At 32.8% G+C, this 18,692-nt stretch overlaps 4 protein-coding genes across 5 annotated transcripts in view; 3 read left to right on the top strand and 1 right to left on the bottom strand.

Moving 5' to 3' along the window:
- The window catches only part of LOC132907662 (neuronal growth regulator 1-like), a 65,888-nt gene extending 58,507 nt beyond the window's left edge, over window positions 1-7,381 (bottom strand). Inside the window, exon 1 of the mRNA XM_060960967.1 lies at window positions 7,090-7,381. Coding sequence (XP_060816950.1) covers window positions 7,090-7,141 — 52 coding nt within the window. The 5' untranslated portion in view covers window positions 7,142-7,381. The remainder of the gene's footprint in view (window positions 1-7,089) is intronic.
- Window positions 7,382-9,409: 2,028 nt separating this feature from the next.
- LOC132908454 (protein MIS12 homolog) lies at window positions 9,410-11,106 on the top strand. The gene is made up of 4 exons (XM_060962497.1): window positions 9,410-9,654; window positions 10,245-10,414; window positions 10,507-10,644; window positions 10,734-11,106. The coding sequence occupies exons 1-4, from the start codon at window positions 9,567-9,569 to the stop codon at window positions 10,992-10,994; spliced, it is 657 nt and encodes a 218-aa protein (XP_060818480.1). The 5' UTR covers window positions 9,410-9,566; the 3' UTR covers window positions 10,995-11,106.
- A 1,924-nt stretch (window positions 11,107-13,030) lies between these two features.
- On the top strand, window positions 13,031-16,219 carry LOC132908121 (enhancer of mRNA-decapping protein 3). Of its 2 annotated transcripts, none has more exons than XM_060961789.1 (6): window positions 13,031-13,251; window positions 13,457-13,627; window positions 13,726-13,985; window positions 14,087-14,223; window positions 14,295-14,531; window positions 14,605-16,219. In XM_060961789.1, the coding sequence occupies exons 2-6, from the start codon at window positions 13,470-13,472 to the stop codon at window positions 15,196-15,198; spliced, it is 1,386 nt and encodes a 461-aa protein (XP_060817772.1). In that variant the 5' UTR covers window positions 13,031-13,251; window positions 13,457-13,469; the 3' UTR covers window positions 15,199-16,219. The 2 variants fall into 2 exon arrangements, with proteins under 2 accessions (XP_060817772.1, XP_060817771.1); XM_060961788.1 differs by having other exon boundaries at window positions 13,453-13,627.
- Window positions 16,220-16,339: 120 nt separating this feature from the next.
- Window positions 16,340-18,504, top strand: LOC132908120 (piggyBac transposable element-derived protein 4). The gene has a single exon (XM_060961787.1). The coding sequence runs from the start codon at window positions 16,861-16,863 to the stop codon at window positions 18,496-18,498; it is 1,638 nt and encodes a 545-aa protein (XP_060817770.1). The 5' UTR covers window positions 16,340-16,860; the 3' UTR covers window positions 18,499-18,504.
- The last annotated feature ends 188 nt before the right edge of the window (window positions 18,505-18,692 follow it).

Here is an 18,692-nt window from a genome sequence, read left to right as displayed (position 1 = left end):
TTAATCAGAGTTTGATTGTACTTGAAAGTACCACTTATACTTCTTAAACTACTTATGACGTATCTTAACGAGGTTCGAGTCTTCTTAAAATATTATTCTTCCTTTCAGAAGTCTTCCTCGTGAGGTATACGAAACTTGCCAGTCAACGATATTCTTAATCTCATCTTTAGCCAACAAAACTGCAGAAACAATATTTAGCATTATAAATAGAAAGAAACCATAATCGCACCATTTTTCAATGAGATTTCTGCACTCTTTAATGATCTTTAACATTTGTACGTTGCATAATTTCTCGATCAATAAGTCATGCAAACTTTATCAAGAAAATGTAGATAAAAAGAAATAAAAAAGACATATCTTTGCGATATCAAAACAGGAATACATCGTCGTATATCCGAAATCTATTCTTACATAATTTTGCAACGTCAACGGCGTACGTTTTTCCGATATTCGCAACATAGTTTATTTGAACGATCTTGATCTCGTTTATCATTCAACCTTTCTCTCTTTAGTGCTTGCAAATAAACCGATGCTCGTAAATCCTCTGTCGAGACGGACTACTCTTCAACGGGCCCGGCCTATTAAAATTCCAGGACAACAGCTGAATAGAGGATGTTAATGGACCTCGGTTTCATCCCCTTTTACAGTTTCAACGAATCTACTTAGAATGATAATAAATACAGTCGCTTGTGAGCCGGCCAACAGCGACCCGTACTCAGAACCCTTTGGAACATCCCCCGATTCTTATTCTCGTGAGATTTTACGTGTGGTCGAAAACAATCCACGATAATTGAAATAACACGATGGAAAAAAAGGTTGTATCACCACCTGTTAACTGCATGAATAATTCTTAATAAATAATTTTTAAGAGAAAACATGCTAAGATTTGTAGGCGAACATTGTTTTAAAGTCGCGGGTTTTAATTCGAAACTTTCAGACGTTAATGTAAATTACAAAACTTTTAATTTCAATTTCAAATAAAAGAGAATTATATTGTATATAATTATAATACAAACATATATATATATTATAATCTGCAGTTTGTAAAAATCGTAAAAAAAAAATTATAATTTATAGATTGCGAATATAGTAAAAAGTAACATTTAACAACATCTAACATTCCGATCGACCTGATAGATCAAAAAGTAGACGGAACAGCCGGCGTGTCTGCGAAAATTCTAACTGTAGCTGTTTAAATTCCCGTCGCAGGTAGGAACATAGGCGAGGCATTCGACGATAAATAAAACGGAAGGATTGAAAAGAGCCCGGCTTCTAGATCTCGGATCGAGCCGAAGAATTACGAGGCACAGATCCACCGTCGCTCGCTCTAAATACGAATTGGGAACGCCGAAATCGTGCCTCGAACTATACTACGTTTCTGCTCTGAAATAAACGCGAGATCATCGACATCCGACAACGTAGAGGTATTAAAATAATCATATTTCTTTGGAATTCACATATCCGATGATTTATCGTCGATGCTTCGTTGCAATAATTACCAAGAATAACTGAACAATCTGTGGTTACTCGGAATAATTAAACGATCCGTGCTCGAAATAGACGAAAACATTTCCGCAGAAATAATATAAAATCATATCGTGACTACGTTTGAATTTGTAGAAGGAAAGATACGTTGCACAACAATAACGGAAATTTCGTAAAATTTCGATTATCTGGTGGTTGGTTAAGAAGTCAAGGACAATTACGGGACAAGATTCTGGTTATCTGATGTCGCAACAGGATGTTCCTTTAACGATTTGTCCATGTGCTTTCCCTCGTTCCGGCAGATCTGTCTCGACGAGGTTATAGTCAACGATTAATCATTCGCTAATTTTGCCGCTGAACCACGTCGTACTTAAGAGCGCGTTTAACGAGCGGAAAGATAAGATTCTTATGTAAATATGTAGCGCAAGAACAGTGTTATCGTGTCTCTTTATTCAAGAGCTGGAAAAAAAAGCATGGCGGATGCCTCGTTTCCGACGATTTCTCGTTGCGCAACACGAAACGGAATCGATCTAATTTTAAACGAAAACAACGAAACCTTGAATGCATAATTCCAACGTTCGGTTCTATAGCGACTTGTAAGGCCTATCGGTGTTTCTACCAATACGTACGTATACGCCAGCTTAGTGAAACGTTAAAGAAAATATTGAAAGCAGATGGAAAGATAGAGGTGAGAACGTATAACATTGGGAGCGTTTTCTAGGTAAAAAATTCCTCGCTCGAAACGTGTCTGCGCCTTGGTCTACCAGCTGAAATCACGAAACCTTCTTTTCCGTGAAAAAAGGCACGACAATCTGGCGTCAAGGTATCGCGTTCCTCTCGGCTATGTGAGTGGGCGATGCAGGTATACCGATTAATACGTGTTGGTCTTTTTCGCTTCTTCTCTCGTTAGATCTTGGAAAATCCTGACAAACTACTGAGAAACTTCTGAGAAACTGCTGAGAAACTTGGAAGGTCTTTTCTCGAAAAACTTGTCGACCAAAAGCGTTTTCTCATGCGGGTTGACCTTTCTTGCATCGCACCTCTCCCATCGTCGGTCCAATGAACCTCAATTAGTTAATTACTCGGATAAACCCGGATGAACGTGACGCAATCTTTGATAAGAGTTCATGTACCACTTACACGAACATCACTGACCCTGATCGCGTATTTAAATCGGCGTAGTATACAAAATTTAAGGAAACTACACACGAGTGACCGATATAACACGTACATACGCGTATCTTGACCCGTGTACACGGACGTAACTGGTCAATGTTTTTTTCCCCTTCGTTGCGTATAGGTTATTACAATTCTAAGCAAATAAACTCCGACTACTACAAACCATTCTCAACGGTTTTCTCTCACTGAATTACGAAATTACACCTTTCGTGAGGTATACGCAGTCCGGAATTCGAGAATTACAAAACACGCTCGTTAGTATCAGGAAGAAGAGATGGACTTCTTCAAGCAACCTTATCACGTCTCTTATACGATTTGTATTAATTCTACGCTTTCAGTTCTATCACATGCTAAGAAAAAAGGAAATACAAGGAAACGATGATCCTTGCAGCATCTCGTAGGTTGTGCATTGCAAATCGCATTCCGTAGTGTGCGGAGATTACACAACAAAACAAATGTTTTCCTTAGGTATAAAAAATACGGAAGAGAAAAACTAAGAACTTGGAATAATACAGTAGGAACGAGCAAGAAATATATAGAACGACTGCATTATAATCAACGCATTACTAACACGGTCACGTATAATGGCAAACTGCTGAAGTATAACTGACAATGAGTAATTTCACCGTGACACAAACTACCAACTGGTACACGATTTTCCACGATAATTTCTATCGTTATCTAACCACGATCGCTGATGGTACACGTGCGAAGAAACACGCGTTTCTTCAATTTCAAGCTGTTGTTGGCTCGGTTCGTGGATACACGATAAAAGGGAAAACCTCAAACGCCACCGTTAGATTTCTCCACAGTCGTGTATACAGACAATGACCGGACGGTATTTTAAAATACTGTAACAAACATTATCAGAGCTTATCTTGAAGACCATTGAACTCTGATTTTATCAAGAAAGGATTTCTACGTGTTACGCGTCGAACGCTTCGACGAGTAGTAGAAAAAGAGATGAAAAAGAAAAAAGATAGGAAAAAAAGAAAAAGTAGAACATCATTGATGGAATATACGTATTTTTTTTATAACAGTTTAGTGGTATTTAATTTAGCAATATTGCTTGAGAACATGTCGTCAGACTGTTTTCGTAAAATAAGCTTGAATAACAGATAACTGCAATTCTAACTCGCGATGATGTTCTTTAAAGTGGTCCATCTTACCTACAATAATAACACTGAGAGTAGCTATTTATACGAATATTATACTATAATAATTACACATTCTCAAAGAGATAATTGACTGTACAAATGTGCAAGTACCTATAACATTCGATCTGTTAAAATACTTAAATTATATTTATCGTTATGATATCATACATTTAAATTTTCTCACTACACGATTATTTAATTGAATTATTTAATTGAATTAAATTCATTACTTAAATATTTAAGTTATTAAAATGGAGACTCCATTTCTCCCGGGATTACCCTATATTATTTGATATCAATGTCTCGACTGGACATTCCAAGTAGAATCTCCGTATCTTATCCTTCTGTTTGAAATCTACGTCACGTACGAAACAAGTTGGTCTGAGAATTTCTTCTTATTGGGGATAAGAAGAAGCCGCTCCTATTATTAAGGAATAAATGGAACATCCTTCGGGAGATTGGTAGACCATCTTTTCGACCGTGAGCGAGTTACCAGAAATCTGTGAATGCCACGCTGGACACGGGGCAACCGGCAACCGTTTCTCCACCATCCTACTATCCTGACCATCTGCCTCCGGTCATTCTCCTACCTGAAACTTGTGTTCACCTGGCGTCCCTCCCACTTACCCCCCGTGATACTTTCGTTTATCTTATTTTTCGGACCATTCAGCAACCTCTCTGCCAACTACTACCACCGGTTCTTTGGGGATCAAAAGAGGCTACTGCCTTCGCATGATACCGGAGCCTCTCCCGCATATTTTCCTCAATGGAATTTGCCAACAGCTGGACAATTCCACGCAAGAAACAGACCTCCACGCTCGACGATCTTTGTGGACTTATACGAAACGATCCCTAATTACAAGTTACCACAGCGATACTCTTATCTGAATGGTTTCTCTAGTTCGATGTTCGCTAGATGTACATAAAACGCTGTAAGAAACATGTACTGTGTGAAATAATCTGGAGCACCGATGTAAAAATGGTAAATTTTGAGATCTAAAAATGAGACACTCTACTGACCGTAAATATTAAAACACGTACTCGTTACATATACCGAAGAAACTAACAAATTTTATTTTATTTGGTGTTCCACATTGAAAGAAACATGCGATACGAATTTACAGCAAAATAAGTAGAAAATAAAAAGCAGCGGAAAGCATTCGCTCTACATTAAGTATCAGCTATAGTTTTTCCACAAAAATTTTATTTTACGTATAACTTTCCCAAATGAGAAATTTTGTCCCTAAAAGCGCTTTTACTTTATCAATTTGGGTAGCAATATATTTTAATGTTTGAAATGATCTTTTTAATTAAAGTTTAATTTTAATTATAACTTTATAAAATTATCGATTCTGTCGCTTGTACCATTATTCCCCGATTAGCCGAGATCGTTCGTTTTAACAAGTTCATTACTTGTTTCAATGGCATTCAATACTCGGGCATCGCAAAGTGAACTATGCTGTTCCTATAGTAAACTCTATTTCTCGCGCGTTCACCATGTAAATAAATGCATGCCAATCGAGCGTTAAATGTACACGCTCGAATATGCACAGGAATGTAGTTTACGCGGAATGTTAATGAAACAATTAACTAACGTTTGCTGGCAAGCTTGGCCCTGGAATCGAGGGATAATTTCAACGTTACGAATCCCAGATGTTTGAAAGAGTAAAACACGCTGTGACTATTTATCGTACGAGGATTTATTACTCTTCTGAACGTTAGTTCCTTAGAATCCGAATACGTATAGATATTTGGTTGCCAACGCTGTAAGAGCCTATTCGTTAAGTGAAAAAGCTTGAACTCGTCAGACGCTCTATCTACTCAAGAAACTTATTTCAGACGTGCTGCATCCCGTCAATAGAATAGAATACGTGATGTTGTTAATATATAAAACATTTACAATCTAACATCTCGCGTGGCCAGCTATACCATTGTATAGCAAAGGTCGTGTATATTTTAATAGAAAAGAGAGAGCGCCTAATCTGAAGAGTCGTTTTAACCAGTACCGTAACACGTGATCTATAATAAGATACTTATTATTGAAAGCCCTTTCTAAAATTTAGTATTGCAATAACATATGATTCGATTTAATTGGCGTTTAATATTATTGAATTAAATTATTTGTATAAAATAATTATCAATTGATAAATATTTCAAATTTGTTTGAATGTTGAAAGATTGGGCATCTTATGTGACAATGTGCATTTTATCAATATTCTATTAATATTATATAATAATATTCAATTAATATTCTATCTCCTAGAACGAAATAAATGATATACCTTTACAATTAAACTTATCACATAGGATGTATGCTTAATAGTGGCTACCTATTATCATCGCAGATTGTCTGTTACGATAACTATACATTACATGCATTTTTTACAAAACACCCAATCGTATTATTATTCTGCCATAAGTATCTTAAGTATATAAACGTCTCCAGTTGATATCTCTTCTCACGTGGCAATTTATTTCAATATTGGACAGCTGGTTGTAGGTAGTGAATTAAATTGAACCACGTGGTGAGCAACGTATGGACGAAATTAGATTGCAAAGGTCTGCTTATCGCGTGTTTCATACATTCGACCATCGAATTATAGAATTATGAAACAGCAAACAGGCTGACACAGAGTATCAAAGTACTCGACATCGTCAATATCGCAAATTGAAAGCGTACGCAATTACCGGTTTATCGAGCAACGAGCGTGCTTCTGGCTAAACTGGCGCACAAGGAAGAGTAATTAAGCTTTTTTAAGATACAGTAATTGTTCCTTCCGCAACGAACGATCACTCGACCGATGCTCGTCCATGCTGCCCCGCAATGGTAACTATTGTTGCAATTGCTTATACGGAGCGGACGGTGAGGTAACTGTTAGTTAGCCGTGATGCATGCGAAATTATCATGCGCGTCGTCTCAACCCTAGAACTTTAAGGTCTCCTAGCACGATCTACTCAGCACCCACGCCAACGCGCACACTCTGTTCGCCAGGCGTTAAATCTAGATTTAATTAACTTAATGGAATCCTTGAATAGACGCAGAGGACGCGTGTTCGCCGCATGAAACAACAAGGACGAGCATGACTTCACTCGAGTTTTAAAGTAAAAAAAAATTTTTCATATATACATGATGTATGCCATTGATCAAATTTAAATATTCGTCCCGATGAATTGGAACAACCAGGATGAACTTATCCTTAAAAAATTGGTCGCATTCGTTAATGATGTTCTTCTGAAATAAAAATAAAAAAAGAAGAGGAAAACTCACCCTGCGCGGCAAAGAGTATCACCAATAGACCAACAAATCGCAGTGGTAACATGTTTCCCGTCTTTGTTTCAAAAACACTATCAACAAACGACACAATTGGCACTACAGTCGTCGTTTGGCTTGAAACTTAATTTTCGACTTGAGAAACGTACGTATACGAGTGGACGGTATTTTCGCAAGGATGATCGTTCAACTGAATAAAGAACCGAACGTATCCACCGATACGAGGTGGATACCGAATACAAACTGAGAGAACGAGCGCGCGTGGTATCCGAAGAGCGGCGACGGAACCGGGCCCCCGGCTTTTTACAGGGACCTGCGCCGACCGGTTGCGCACTCACCGCCGTACAAACTCGACACGCGCCTCAACTCCTGTAGGAATAAACTTACACGCCTACGATGTATATCTGTGTACGTGTACCGATGGCTTTGTGGAAGCGCGCGCGTATACAAAACTGAGTATGTATTCAATGGCGCAATGTCGAGTGAACAGCGCGTAAATTTTTTTTTATTTTATTATAACAAACGATAACGCGTACGATCAAGAAATTGACCAGCATATCACCACCGACCTATAGAATATACAGCAGATAGGAATGATTTCCCCAAAGAAACTTGAAGGAAGAAATTGTCTTGATCTAAAAATATTAAAAAGGCGCCAGGTATACACGTATGTTCTTTATCTTCATTCCTCGTTGCTGTTATTTTTCAGAAGAATTTCAAGTCACATTGCGAGTGAGGTTTCGTATCAGTTGATAAGAAACGCAGATATGTTTCAATTTGAAATTTAAATTTGAATTTTAAATGCCAAAAATTATATAGGATGAGAGAACAGGAAGCGCATCTATATTTTATAGGAAATCGCGACTGAGCATAAATCAATGTGCACAGGCAGATAAAAGCAAGAATACGTATCGAATATCGAATTTATCTGTGTACGGAGTTCCGAACGCATAAAGTATCGGCTCACACGCACGTATATGTACGCGCGTGAGAAGCATGTATTTGCACGTTACTTTCGTCGAGCGCTTACCTCTTTCGATTCATCCATTCACTTTGTCATTGTGCATAAGACGAATGGTAAAGAGCATTCACTTCTTCGCATTCCTTTTTTATCTCTAAACGAATTAAAATATTATATTAGGTATCGATCGATATATTAATCAAATAATATCAGTGTATATAGTTACTTCTATACGTTGATTCACCTCTGTTTAAAGAAAATTATCGTTATACCTAATTTAGTAATCCTTTTATAGAAATGAAACTAACTTGCATGTAGATTCGTAGAAAGACCGTAGTCATTGCGGTTACAAGAGTGAACGTAAAAATAATTCCGAATAATGTTGCATGAATTATTAACCAAATGACTCATACCTGTGCAAAAAATTGCGATGATGTCATTTGTAAGATATATTTACATACACATATGTATGATTTAAGCTTAAATACAAATTACCTTTAAATACAAATTAGTGAACAATTTGAAATGATTAATATTTTTTTCGTAAAATTATTAAAGGATTAATGATATTCCTAAAAACAAAAGTGTAAATATTTTAATAATTTTTACACATGACTATATTCATTTTCATGATTTAGTCATATATATTTCATGTAGAACTCTAAAGAGATCTTCGGCAACGGGAAGAAACATTTGAATTTTAAATTGTTGATAACACTGTAAAAAAAGGAAATATTTGAACTTTATATCCACTACCCTTGACTAGACGCCTAACACGTTTCATTTCCCTTTCCCGTGATAATAAACAAAGCCCTTATTTTACCTCAAACGTACAACTATCTCTCTGGGTACATACCTCATGGAAGCGTACCTGTAAACTTATATCATAACTTTGATACCTAAGTTTTATTTCTAATGTTACTTATACAGAGCATTTATTTGTCTAACTTTCAAAATTGATGTAATCAAAGATATTGGTTTACTTCATGCGAACTACAAGGTATCCCACAACAATATTTTATTTTTCTCAAGTTCCCAGTGTAGCCATCTCGCGATGATATTGCGAAGCTGGAACATAGAAAATTTATATAATGACCCACGATACGGGTTGTCAAGTGTACAAAAAAAACAAATTTAACATCTCGTAATAAGGAAATATTTTTGTCGTGGTTGTGGATACGTTAATGCAAATAGAAAAATACATATAAAAGAGTAATCATAAGCATTTTCCGGTGTAACCGGAACCGTGGATTTTCATTGGCAAAGGATGGTGTCTGATTGGTTGATTTTGAAACGGACTGAAGTCCCGCTAAGAAATCCGGATGCGTTGCCGAACGCGAAGGGACAAAGGACGCTGTCGTACGCAGGCAGATAGACGCCATGTTCATTTGTCAACGGACGTCAAGGTGTGATCATCGGAAAGAAGCACAGTTACTTCAGGAAAAAGTATCAAGATAGTATAATAGTGGTTTCATTGAATAATTATTACAAGTTAACGTGTATTTAGAACGATATGGCGTCCTCGGAATTACGAAAACGCAAGCTGGAAGAATACGAAATGCAGCTGTTTAGCTTTCATTCAAGAGCCGTATACGCTACTTGTAAGGCGCCGTCGTTTTCAGTTTCTCTTGAATGTTTTTCAGATTTTACAGCATTCTGATTGTGTACAACCGCATGTTCCAGTCGTTGGACGGGTGTACTCTGGTATCATGTAGATTTGATCATGACTAGAGTCACACTCGTCCATTGCTTGGAATACTTTCACCGGCCCCTACGGACGAAGTTAATCGTAAAGACGACTAACGCTTCACTTTTTTTCTTTTCTCTCGTTTCTTCTCTTGTTCTTTTCGCTTCTTTCTCCTTCTCATCTCTTACGCTTCAAAATCAGAGAGCAAACAAATAAAAATTGACCTTGAGCCGATATACGTATCAAATTCCAGTTGCATTTTTTAAATTTTGCTTTGTATTAATTTTGTTTCATTCAAATGTCTGAATAAAGTGTAAAAAATATATGTAATAAATGATTTAATACAAATAATTATATTATATATTTAACAAGTATTTTAATTTATTTCTGTTAAAAGTAATTTTTAAAGTTTGTTCATAGATTTCTAGTATTATTTAGTAATGCAATAAGAAGATTGATAGAGTATAAATGTAGAAGTATTTTCAATTATTTTTTTTTTTATAGTGAAAAGTATTGTAAGTGAAAGGATTCTTAGCACAATTGAGAAGATGTGTCAAACAATTGAAAAAACATACAAATTAAATTCTGAGAATCTAACAGTACTTAAGACAAATCAAAAGAATTTAGAGACAGCATATTTTAAAGGAGCAATGCCACATTTAGAAAATATTGAGGTAATTACATTGACCAGAGGTATATCAACAAAATATTTCTTCTAGTACATGTAAAGAAGTATGTATATATCACATATAACTTTTTTGCTTAGAATATTATAAATAAATATGTTGCTGTTCCAAGTAATGTTTTATTGGAAGAGGACAAGTACCAAAGGATACAGTATAGTGACACAGAATTTGAAAATATAAATCAAAGATTAGAAGATTTACAGCAAAGAGCAAAAAATGTATGTATCGGGTATTTTTTAAATATAATATAAATTTTATGCTATTATAGAGATAATAAATAAAGTTCAACTTCCTATGAACGTTATAGGCTACTATTTTGAATACTGTATTGAAAGAAGAGCTACAGATTTTAGACCAATTTCCAATTTCTGAAGAAAGTGTAAATAAGATGTGTAATGTAGTAGAAAATCTGACATCCTCCGACGTAGATGAAAATATGTATCAGTTACTGGAAGATTATAAACAATTTTCTACAAGTCTATTTAATACAACACAAATTACAACAAAAACAAAATACAACACAGTAGATAATCTTAAATGCAAAGAATTTAATTTAAATACTTTATGAATTGAAGTAATGGTAACAATATAAAAATTAATTATTTGTCCTAGATGTTTCATGTAGAACAAAATCATGTAAATAATATTTAAGTAGATAAACTGATATTCTATAAATTTTATATTTGTATATTTTGTACTTTTTAAAATATTTTTATAAATAAATTGATTTATAACTTTTTAAATTAATTATATAGCTATCATACCATTACATAAAAATGTTTGTAAGAAGGAGGATTAAAAAATTAGTCCTGTAATAAAATTAAGAATTCATAGCACTTGAACAAACATCTACCAAAAATATTGGATTCTTTTATATTGGAACAAGGTATTTACCTTTCATACATTACTTTCATTTGATATATTTATTAGGTTTAATCTAAGATATAAATTTCGAATTATCTGTTAGCAGCTAAGAGAATACAGAACATAACGGAAATATAATATAATAAGAATTAGCATAATTAGATAAACAAAATATACGTGAAATGAATAAAGCATAACTTAAAATTAGCAAGTCGCAATATAAAAAATATAACTTTTCTTCATAATATTTTGTGCAATATCGTGATAATTTCAGTTAACAAAAATATACAACATAATTAGAAATTCAGAAAAATTTAATAATTATAGGTACACCGTTTCGTTAATCTGCCGTTGATTCGTTTCACTTCCAGCGTAAGGTCACTTACACCTACACCCTATACCCTACACCTTATAGCCTTACACTTTACACGGTGATGGCTCCCTCCTTCTTAAGCATACGAAGAAGGAATATGCTACACCAACCAATAACCCACAGTTAGGCTTGTTTCACATAAGCAATGAGAGTCCCACGACGGCCATGACTGTCATGACGCACAACGAGACAGGAATCTTTTTTGTGTTCACTGTGGGTTCTTATTCTTACATGTTCGTGTATAAACTGGCATTCCCGGTTTTAACGTAGCTTCTTCCTTCCTGCCGGTAGTCGTATATTCAGTCCCTATGTATTCGTGTAGAAAAGACTTTAAAGTACACTAAAGCGTAACGCTTCCCCTCTTAAAACATTCCATGGCACTTTATAGTACAGATATTCGCTTCGGCGCTTAACAAAGATTTATACCAACATCATTCCACGATCCATTGAATATAATAGAACAAAGTAAAGTGTGATATTATAATTTTTTATTTCATTAAATAATTGTGGGATAGTAATAAAATTATTAAATATTGGTATATCTTATATATTAGAGGTTTTTCTCTAAAATAATAATTTTTATTATTTTTAACCATAAGAAATAAAAATAAAATGTTTAGGCAAAAACCATATATAACGATGCATAGTTATTTTAGAAAAAAAAAATAAAATATTTGAAAGGTAAAAAATAAAACATCTTTTAAATATTGTGTTATATACATATATAACATAATCTTTATTTATATTCTGCGAATATTATACTATAATATATTAAAATAAAACAATATATTAAAATAAAAAATAAAACATGCTGTATTTGTATTGATAATTATAGATAAGTTTAGTATTGTAAACTTTTATTTAATCTTGAATTAAATATTTATTTATATGTATAATAAAACGAACATTACGCACTTTTTAATAATTTAATTATCTGTTGAATATGTGCTACATTTTAAATGAAGATACAAAGACCAAAGATACAATGTGTCAATCACAATTTGATTGATGCTATCACAAAAATGCAAAGTTATATCAGTATGTAATTATCTACATAATAAATAATGAAGAACATCAGAATGCATGTTACGAATATCTTTATTGGATGTTAAAGAATGTCAAAGAACAACAACCAATAACTTTAATGTAACACTTAAATTTTTCAGTAATAATTTTTCATTTTATTTCATACATTATCTTATGTGAACTTTTTTTATATTTGAATAAAATTCATGCTTATTTTTTTCATAAAATATTTGCTATGTAGTAGCGTAAACAGTAGTTTAAATATTTGAAAATCTCTAGTATTTTTTTTAGTGAAAAATCGATCACAAGAGGAACGAACCAATAGTATCGAGGTATGTTTCGTTTTCATATAGCGCGTTGTAGATTCTTACAAATGGTGTGGGGGTTAGAGTAACAGTGGTATGAAAATATACGGAAATTATGTCCGGTATTCCACGTTAATGAATGTATTGTCATATGTTTAACGCTTTTAAACATAAAAATAATAATAGAATTTTAAATTAACCGTAATCATTGTTAGCTAAATAATAAAAATATATTTAGATTTAATAATCTATATTAGGTTTGTATAATTTTTGTTTTCATAATTGTTTTTGTAAAAATTCCGATCTTCTTGAATTTTTAATCGTCTAATTCATAAAATATTTACTGTTGTTACTAATGTTAAGATATTTCTATAATCATTACTCACATAAAACAATTAGTTTCATTCAAGTAAGGCCTCGTAGAGGATGTATCATTTTTATAAGTCTGTTATGTGCAGCTAGATTGATAATCAGGATGTCTGAACAATTTGTGGGTTGTACAGTTTCTGTAAAGTGTATCGAAGAAGTTGGAACTTATCAAGGACAAATAGTGGATTTAAATAAGGATTGTATTATACTTTCAAAAGCTTTTTGTAACGGAGTTCCTCATAGCTCACCTATAGTTGTACTATGGTATAATTTAGTGATGAGAATTTGAACAATTTCCTTATAAATAAGAACATTAAATAAAGCACATAGAATTTAAGCACAGATTGTTTTTTAATTTTTAGTGCAAAGGATATACTGAATGTAGAATTTATATCAATTAATAATATAGGATTCGATAATAGTGATACAAGTGATAATAATCAAACACAGAATAATATAACTGTAAAGAGACCTATTGCCAAAAGAGCTGGTAGATCATTTTCCGAAAGTGTTTCATCTTCTGTTCAATCCACATCATCACAAACACAAACTAATTTTAAGAAGCCAAATAATAATTCTCAATCTACAATAGAACAATCTGCAAATGGGAAAATTCCATTAGGTATAATAGCGAAGAATTTTAACTTTTCTTATAATAAGTAAATGTAAAGCATTTTTGATAATAAGTAAATGTAAAGCATTTTTGATAATTTGCTTTTTCAGCTGAACCTATTGATAAACCAATACAAAAAAAATTAAGTAGTAAACAAAGAAATGAGCACACATTTGGTACTCCAATTGATCAATCCTTGAATCAAGACTTTGATTTTGAAAAGAATTTAGCCCTATTTGACAAAGAGGTATGCTTCTTACTTTTTATAGTTTCATTACATAGCACATTATTAACATAGTATTAAAACACTTTTTATAGGCTGTGTGGCAAAAAATAAATTCTTTGAAATCTAAGAAACAAAAGCAAGTAAACTATAGGCACGATGAAAATATTATTGTTTCTGAACGTGCAGATATTAGACAGATACTGGTACCTAATGCTGGTGAAATAGAATATGTAACAGACAATGGTTTAATAATTCCTAGTATAACACTTAACCTTCATCGTCAATTAATAGGAGCAGCAGATAGATTGGGTATTAGTTGGGAGCGTAGAGTATGTACAATTATTTAATATAAGAAAATAGGCTTACAATATTTTTGTATAATGAAACTAATTTTAAAATTAGGTGGAACTTCTTGGTCGTGCTGGTACAGAAATTATATTGCAACTGTTAGGAGGAAGCCATCGACTTAATCCAAATAATGCACACCAGTGGCCAACGATTATTGCACTTTGTGGACCTCATCGTTCTGGTGCTGCAGGTGTTAATTGTGCTAGACAGTTATCTAGTCATGGCATTAAGACAATAGTGTTTGTAGAAAATTCTGAGGATGTTTTCCTCCTACAAGAATTGTCTTTGTACAAGTTAACGGGGAACAAGGTAGAAACTAAATTTAAGAACTTGCCATCAGTGGTGGATTTGATACTTGTAGCACTTTGTGACGAGAACTCACCAAGAACGATTACACCTATAGCAAAATGGGCAAATAATAATAGGGCGCCTATTTTAGCAATTGAACCACCAGCCACAGGAACACCTGGTATTCTTAGTAAATGTAGCCTGCTTGGTGGATTACCATTATCTCATAGTGTTGACAATGGCAAATTATATTTATGTAATCTTGCATTGCCAAACGAAGTATATGCGGACGCTGGTATAACATATAGGTCTCCTTTTGGACCAAAATTTGTCATTCCTTTGCATTCCAATAATTCTTAGCAAATTTATAAAAAGAATGTTGTTTCTCATAAGATGTTATAATTTAGTATAATTTTACTTTTATGCCTTGCTAATAAAAATTTATACTTAAATCGCGAAGATGTCGGAAATTAATAATAAAGATCATGTATGATGTAGCATTTAATATTATAGAGATGAAGTGTAGTTTGTGTAGGAACAATTATAATTTGGTGTGCAAAGCCAATTGTGTGTAATTGTTCTTTTAAATGTGTAAGTATACAGTGTATACAAGAAACGAACATATAAATGATAAATATACAGTGTTTGGTTTTGTAAGTTACATAAAAAAAAATAAATGCTTTTAAATAAAAAATAAATTCAAGTAAATCTAGTATATAAATTTTTAAATGTTATGAAGCATAAAAACTACAAATACTACTTGTATTTGATACATTTTAACAAGTATGTCGTTTCATACTATAAGTATATAATAAGTACATAATACTATAAGTATATGGTATTCCTGTTACAAAAAAATATAATCGTACAAATTTTTTTATACATATGTGACTCATTTTTATTTATAACATTGGAACAAAAATTACTACTGATCATATTTAGATGAATTTATCCCCCAAATTTGGCATGAAGCGATCATCCATTAGTAGAGAGATGAAATTTTCTTTATACATATTTTTCATAACTTGTGAGAGATATATTATCATAAAAATTTGTAAAATATTTATTTACAAATTGTTTATAATTAATCATAAAGTTTAAATATGAGACAAGAAATATTTACATGTCTTCTATAATATTCGGATTCTCTTTTAGCTCCTATTTTTGTAAAGTTAAGCATGGATTAAAAAGTATTTTTATTGCTGCAATAACATATACTTGTGTTATGACGTCCATATTTACTGAATAATGTATGAAATATGGTAGCATAATTCAAATAATGAGTTGTAATAGAATGATTGTATAAGATTTACTTCACTCATAGGTAGCTTAAGTAAGTTATTTATATTGTACATGTAAATATATATTTATATATTTTTAACATTAGTCTTGACATTTAATATGATAGTAAATTCTATAAATAATACCAATGTCATTTTTTTTAGAATTACTTGCATGGAAAGTTTTAAGTAGATTTAAAAATATAATGTAAAAAAAAATATAAATGCATTAATTATACATTAAGCAAATTAATTAGAATAGGCACTGTAAAACAAGGTTTGATATATTGTCTAAAAATTAGTTTAAATTCTTATATCTATTTTAGAGATAGAGATGGAAGAAATAATATTAGTGATTTTAATATTCTTGGTACTGTATATTTCTTTTATTTTTTTGTAACTACAGTTTAACGAATTTTTATAATAATTCTATTAGTAAATTAGTAATTAAAATACAGAGTACAATCGAATAATTAACCTATTCGGTACGAGCGTCCACTATAGTCGACAGTCACCGAATGTATTCCCACGGTCGACCGTTGGCTAAAGTCAATAATCACCAAAAACATACATATGTACAACCTATTGTCATTTTTAGTTAATTATTGTACAAATTCTCGGTTTAGATGAGTAGCTATTACAGTTGGGCGGAATATGAGTGCTACATGATATAACTACTTGTCGTTATTGCTTGCAAGTTTAATTGTTCAGATTACTTCAAATTATAAATAATTTGTAGACAATGTACATAATGTATTCTGATTCATCAAGCGAAAACGACATCGTTTCCTGGCGCAACAGTGGAAATGTCGAACGGGGAGGAGTTCTTATTTCGTCTGATTCAGAAGCAGAAATAACCAAAGAAAAGAGGCATAGTTCAAATATAAAGTGGTTGCATGCGAATTTAAAACCTCATATACATACGTTCGATGATAGAGATTCTGGAATTATAACAGAGAATATTACCTATTCATCTCAAATCATAGATTATTTCCGAATATTTTTTTCCGAGGATTTGATGACACATATAACAAACACAACGAACAATTTTTATCGATATACAGTTGAACAATTGGAAAACATTCCTTCCTCACTGAAAAAGTGGCATGATACTACGATAAACGAGTTATATCGTTTCATTGCTTTGACACTGACAATGTCGCGCTTAAAAAAATTATCATGCAATGAATATTGGAGCACCAATGAAATTATTAGAACAGATGTCTTTGGTAAACATATGACACGGAATAGATATCTCGCATTACAAAAGGTGCTTCATTTTAGCGACAAAAGATTAGAAACGTCTAAAAACCTACTAACAAAAATTCGTGTACCTTACAACAAACTGCGCGAAACATTTAAAAAATCATTTTGTCCCTTCAGAGATCTATGCATTGATATGAGCCATATGCTTTACAAAAGACGATTATCATTTAAACAATACAAACCTAAGAAGAGTAAGTTTGGAATAAAAACGTTTGTGTTGTGCGATTGTAAGACAGGATATCTTTTAGATTTTATTGTTTATACCGGCGCTATTTCTGACGTTGATACATTTTCTGAAAAATTCGGTAGATCAGGCAACATTGTGGTAAACTTGCTACAACAGTATTTAGGAAAGGGTCATCAATTGTTTGTCGATAATTGGTTCTCAAGCCCCGCACTATTCAAGTTTTTGCACAATTGTACTATAAACTCATGCGGAACAGTAAGCAAACAACGCGAAGGTATGCCGAAAATGGAAGAAAAATTAAAAAATGGAGAATTAAGTTTTCGGTCATCGGGTAATTTGTTTGCACTAAAATGGCAGAGCAAACACGAAGTTTGGATGCTATTCACAAGTCATTCAGCGAAATGTCGGAACTCTAGAAAGATAAATCATGGTACAGGTGAAGTTGTACAGAAGCCTACGTGTATATTAGATTACAATAAATCAATGGAAATTGTTAGCGAAACTAACCGTATAATAAGCACGGTTGCATGCACAAGGAAAACCTTACAATGGTACAAAAGATTATTTTTTCATTTATTGGATCTTTCGGTGTGGAATTCGTATTGTTTATATAAATTCAAGACCAAAAAGGTTTTACCAATGTCCGAATTTCATTTAGCATTAATTACGGAAATTTTACAAACGTATCCCCGATCGATGGAGACAGTATCTTTTGTTAGATCCGAAAGTCTTTTACGTCTTACAGAAAGACATTTTCCAACTTTGTATAAGAGTGATAAAGCTAATAGAAAAAACCCACTGCGCAGGTGTGTTGTATGTGCCAAACTTGATAAAAGACGTTCTTCAAGATATTGCTGTAAACAATGTAATGTAGGCTTATGTATAGTTCCGTGTTTCGAAATGTATCATACACAATTTTATTTTTAAATTTAATTTTTCACTTGTTCATGTTTATTTATATATTTATCACAGTTATATTAATAATACAATTTTTTATTTTTTTTTATTGAACTTTCAAAATTATTCCTTTTATTTATCGAAAGCAAATTATACACGTTGATAATACTTCATTATAAAACACGTGTTATATGAAGGTATCTCGCGCTACGCTTACTTGTAGC

The sequence above is a fragment of the Bombus pascuorum genome, chromosome 6, assembly GCF_905332965.1.
Source record: "Bombus pascuorum chromosome 6, iyBomPasc1.1, whole genome shotgun sequence".
NCBI lineage: Eukaryota > Metazoa > Arthropoda > Insecta > Hymenoptera > Apidae > Bombus > Bombus pascuorum.
Note: the sequence above shows the minus strand (reverse complement) of the source record. Positions and strands in the feature narration are given on the sequence as shown.

What these genes read in the sequence shown, in the direction of transcription:
- LOC132908120 (XM_060961787.1), top strand. Translation starts at nt 16,861, where the DNA reads ATGTACATAATGTATTCTGATTCATCAAGCGAAAACGACATCGTTTCC.
- LOC132908121 (XM_060961789.1), top strand. Translation starts at nt 13,470, where the DNA reads ATGTCTGAACAATTTGTGGGTTGTACAGTTTCTGTAAAGTGTATCGAA. An exon ending in AAATGGGAAAATTCCATTAG is followed by an intron (nt 13,986 to 14,086) that starts GTATAATAGCGA and finishes TTGCTTTTTCAG; the next exon opens with CTGAACCTATTGATAAACCA. An exon ending in GTATTAGTTGGGAGCGTAGA is followed by an intron (nt 14,532 to 14,604) that starts GTATGTACAATT and finishes TTTTAAAATTAG; the next exon opens with GTGGAACTTCTTGGTCGTGC.
- LOC132908454 (XM_060962497.1), top strand. Translation starts at nt 9,567, where the DNA reads ATGGCGTCCTCGGAATTACGAAAACGCAAGCTGGAAGAATACGAAATG. An exon ending in AAGAGCCGTATACGCTACTT is followed by an intron (nt 9,655 to 10,244) that starts GTAAGGCGCCGT and finishes TTTTTTTTATAG; the next exon opens with TGAAAAGTATTGTAAGTGAA. An exon ending in TACAGCAAAGAGCAAAAAAT is followed by an intron (nt 10,645 to 10,733) that starts GTATGTATCGGG and finishes TGAACGTTATAG; the next exon opens with GCTACTATTTTGAATACTGT.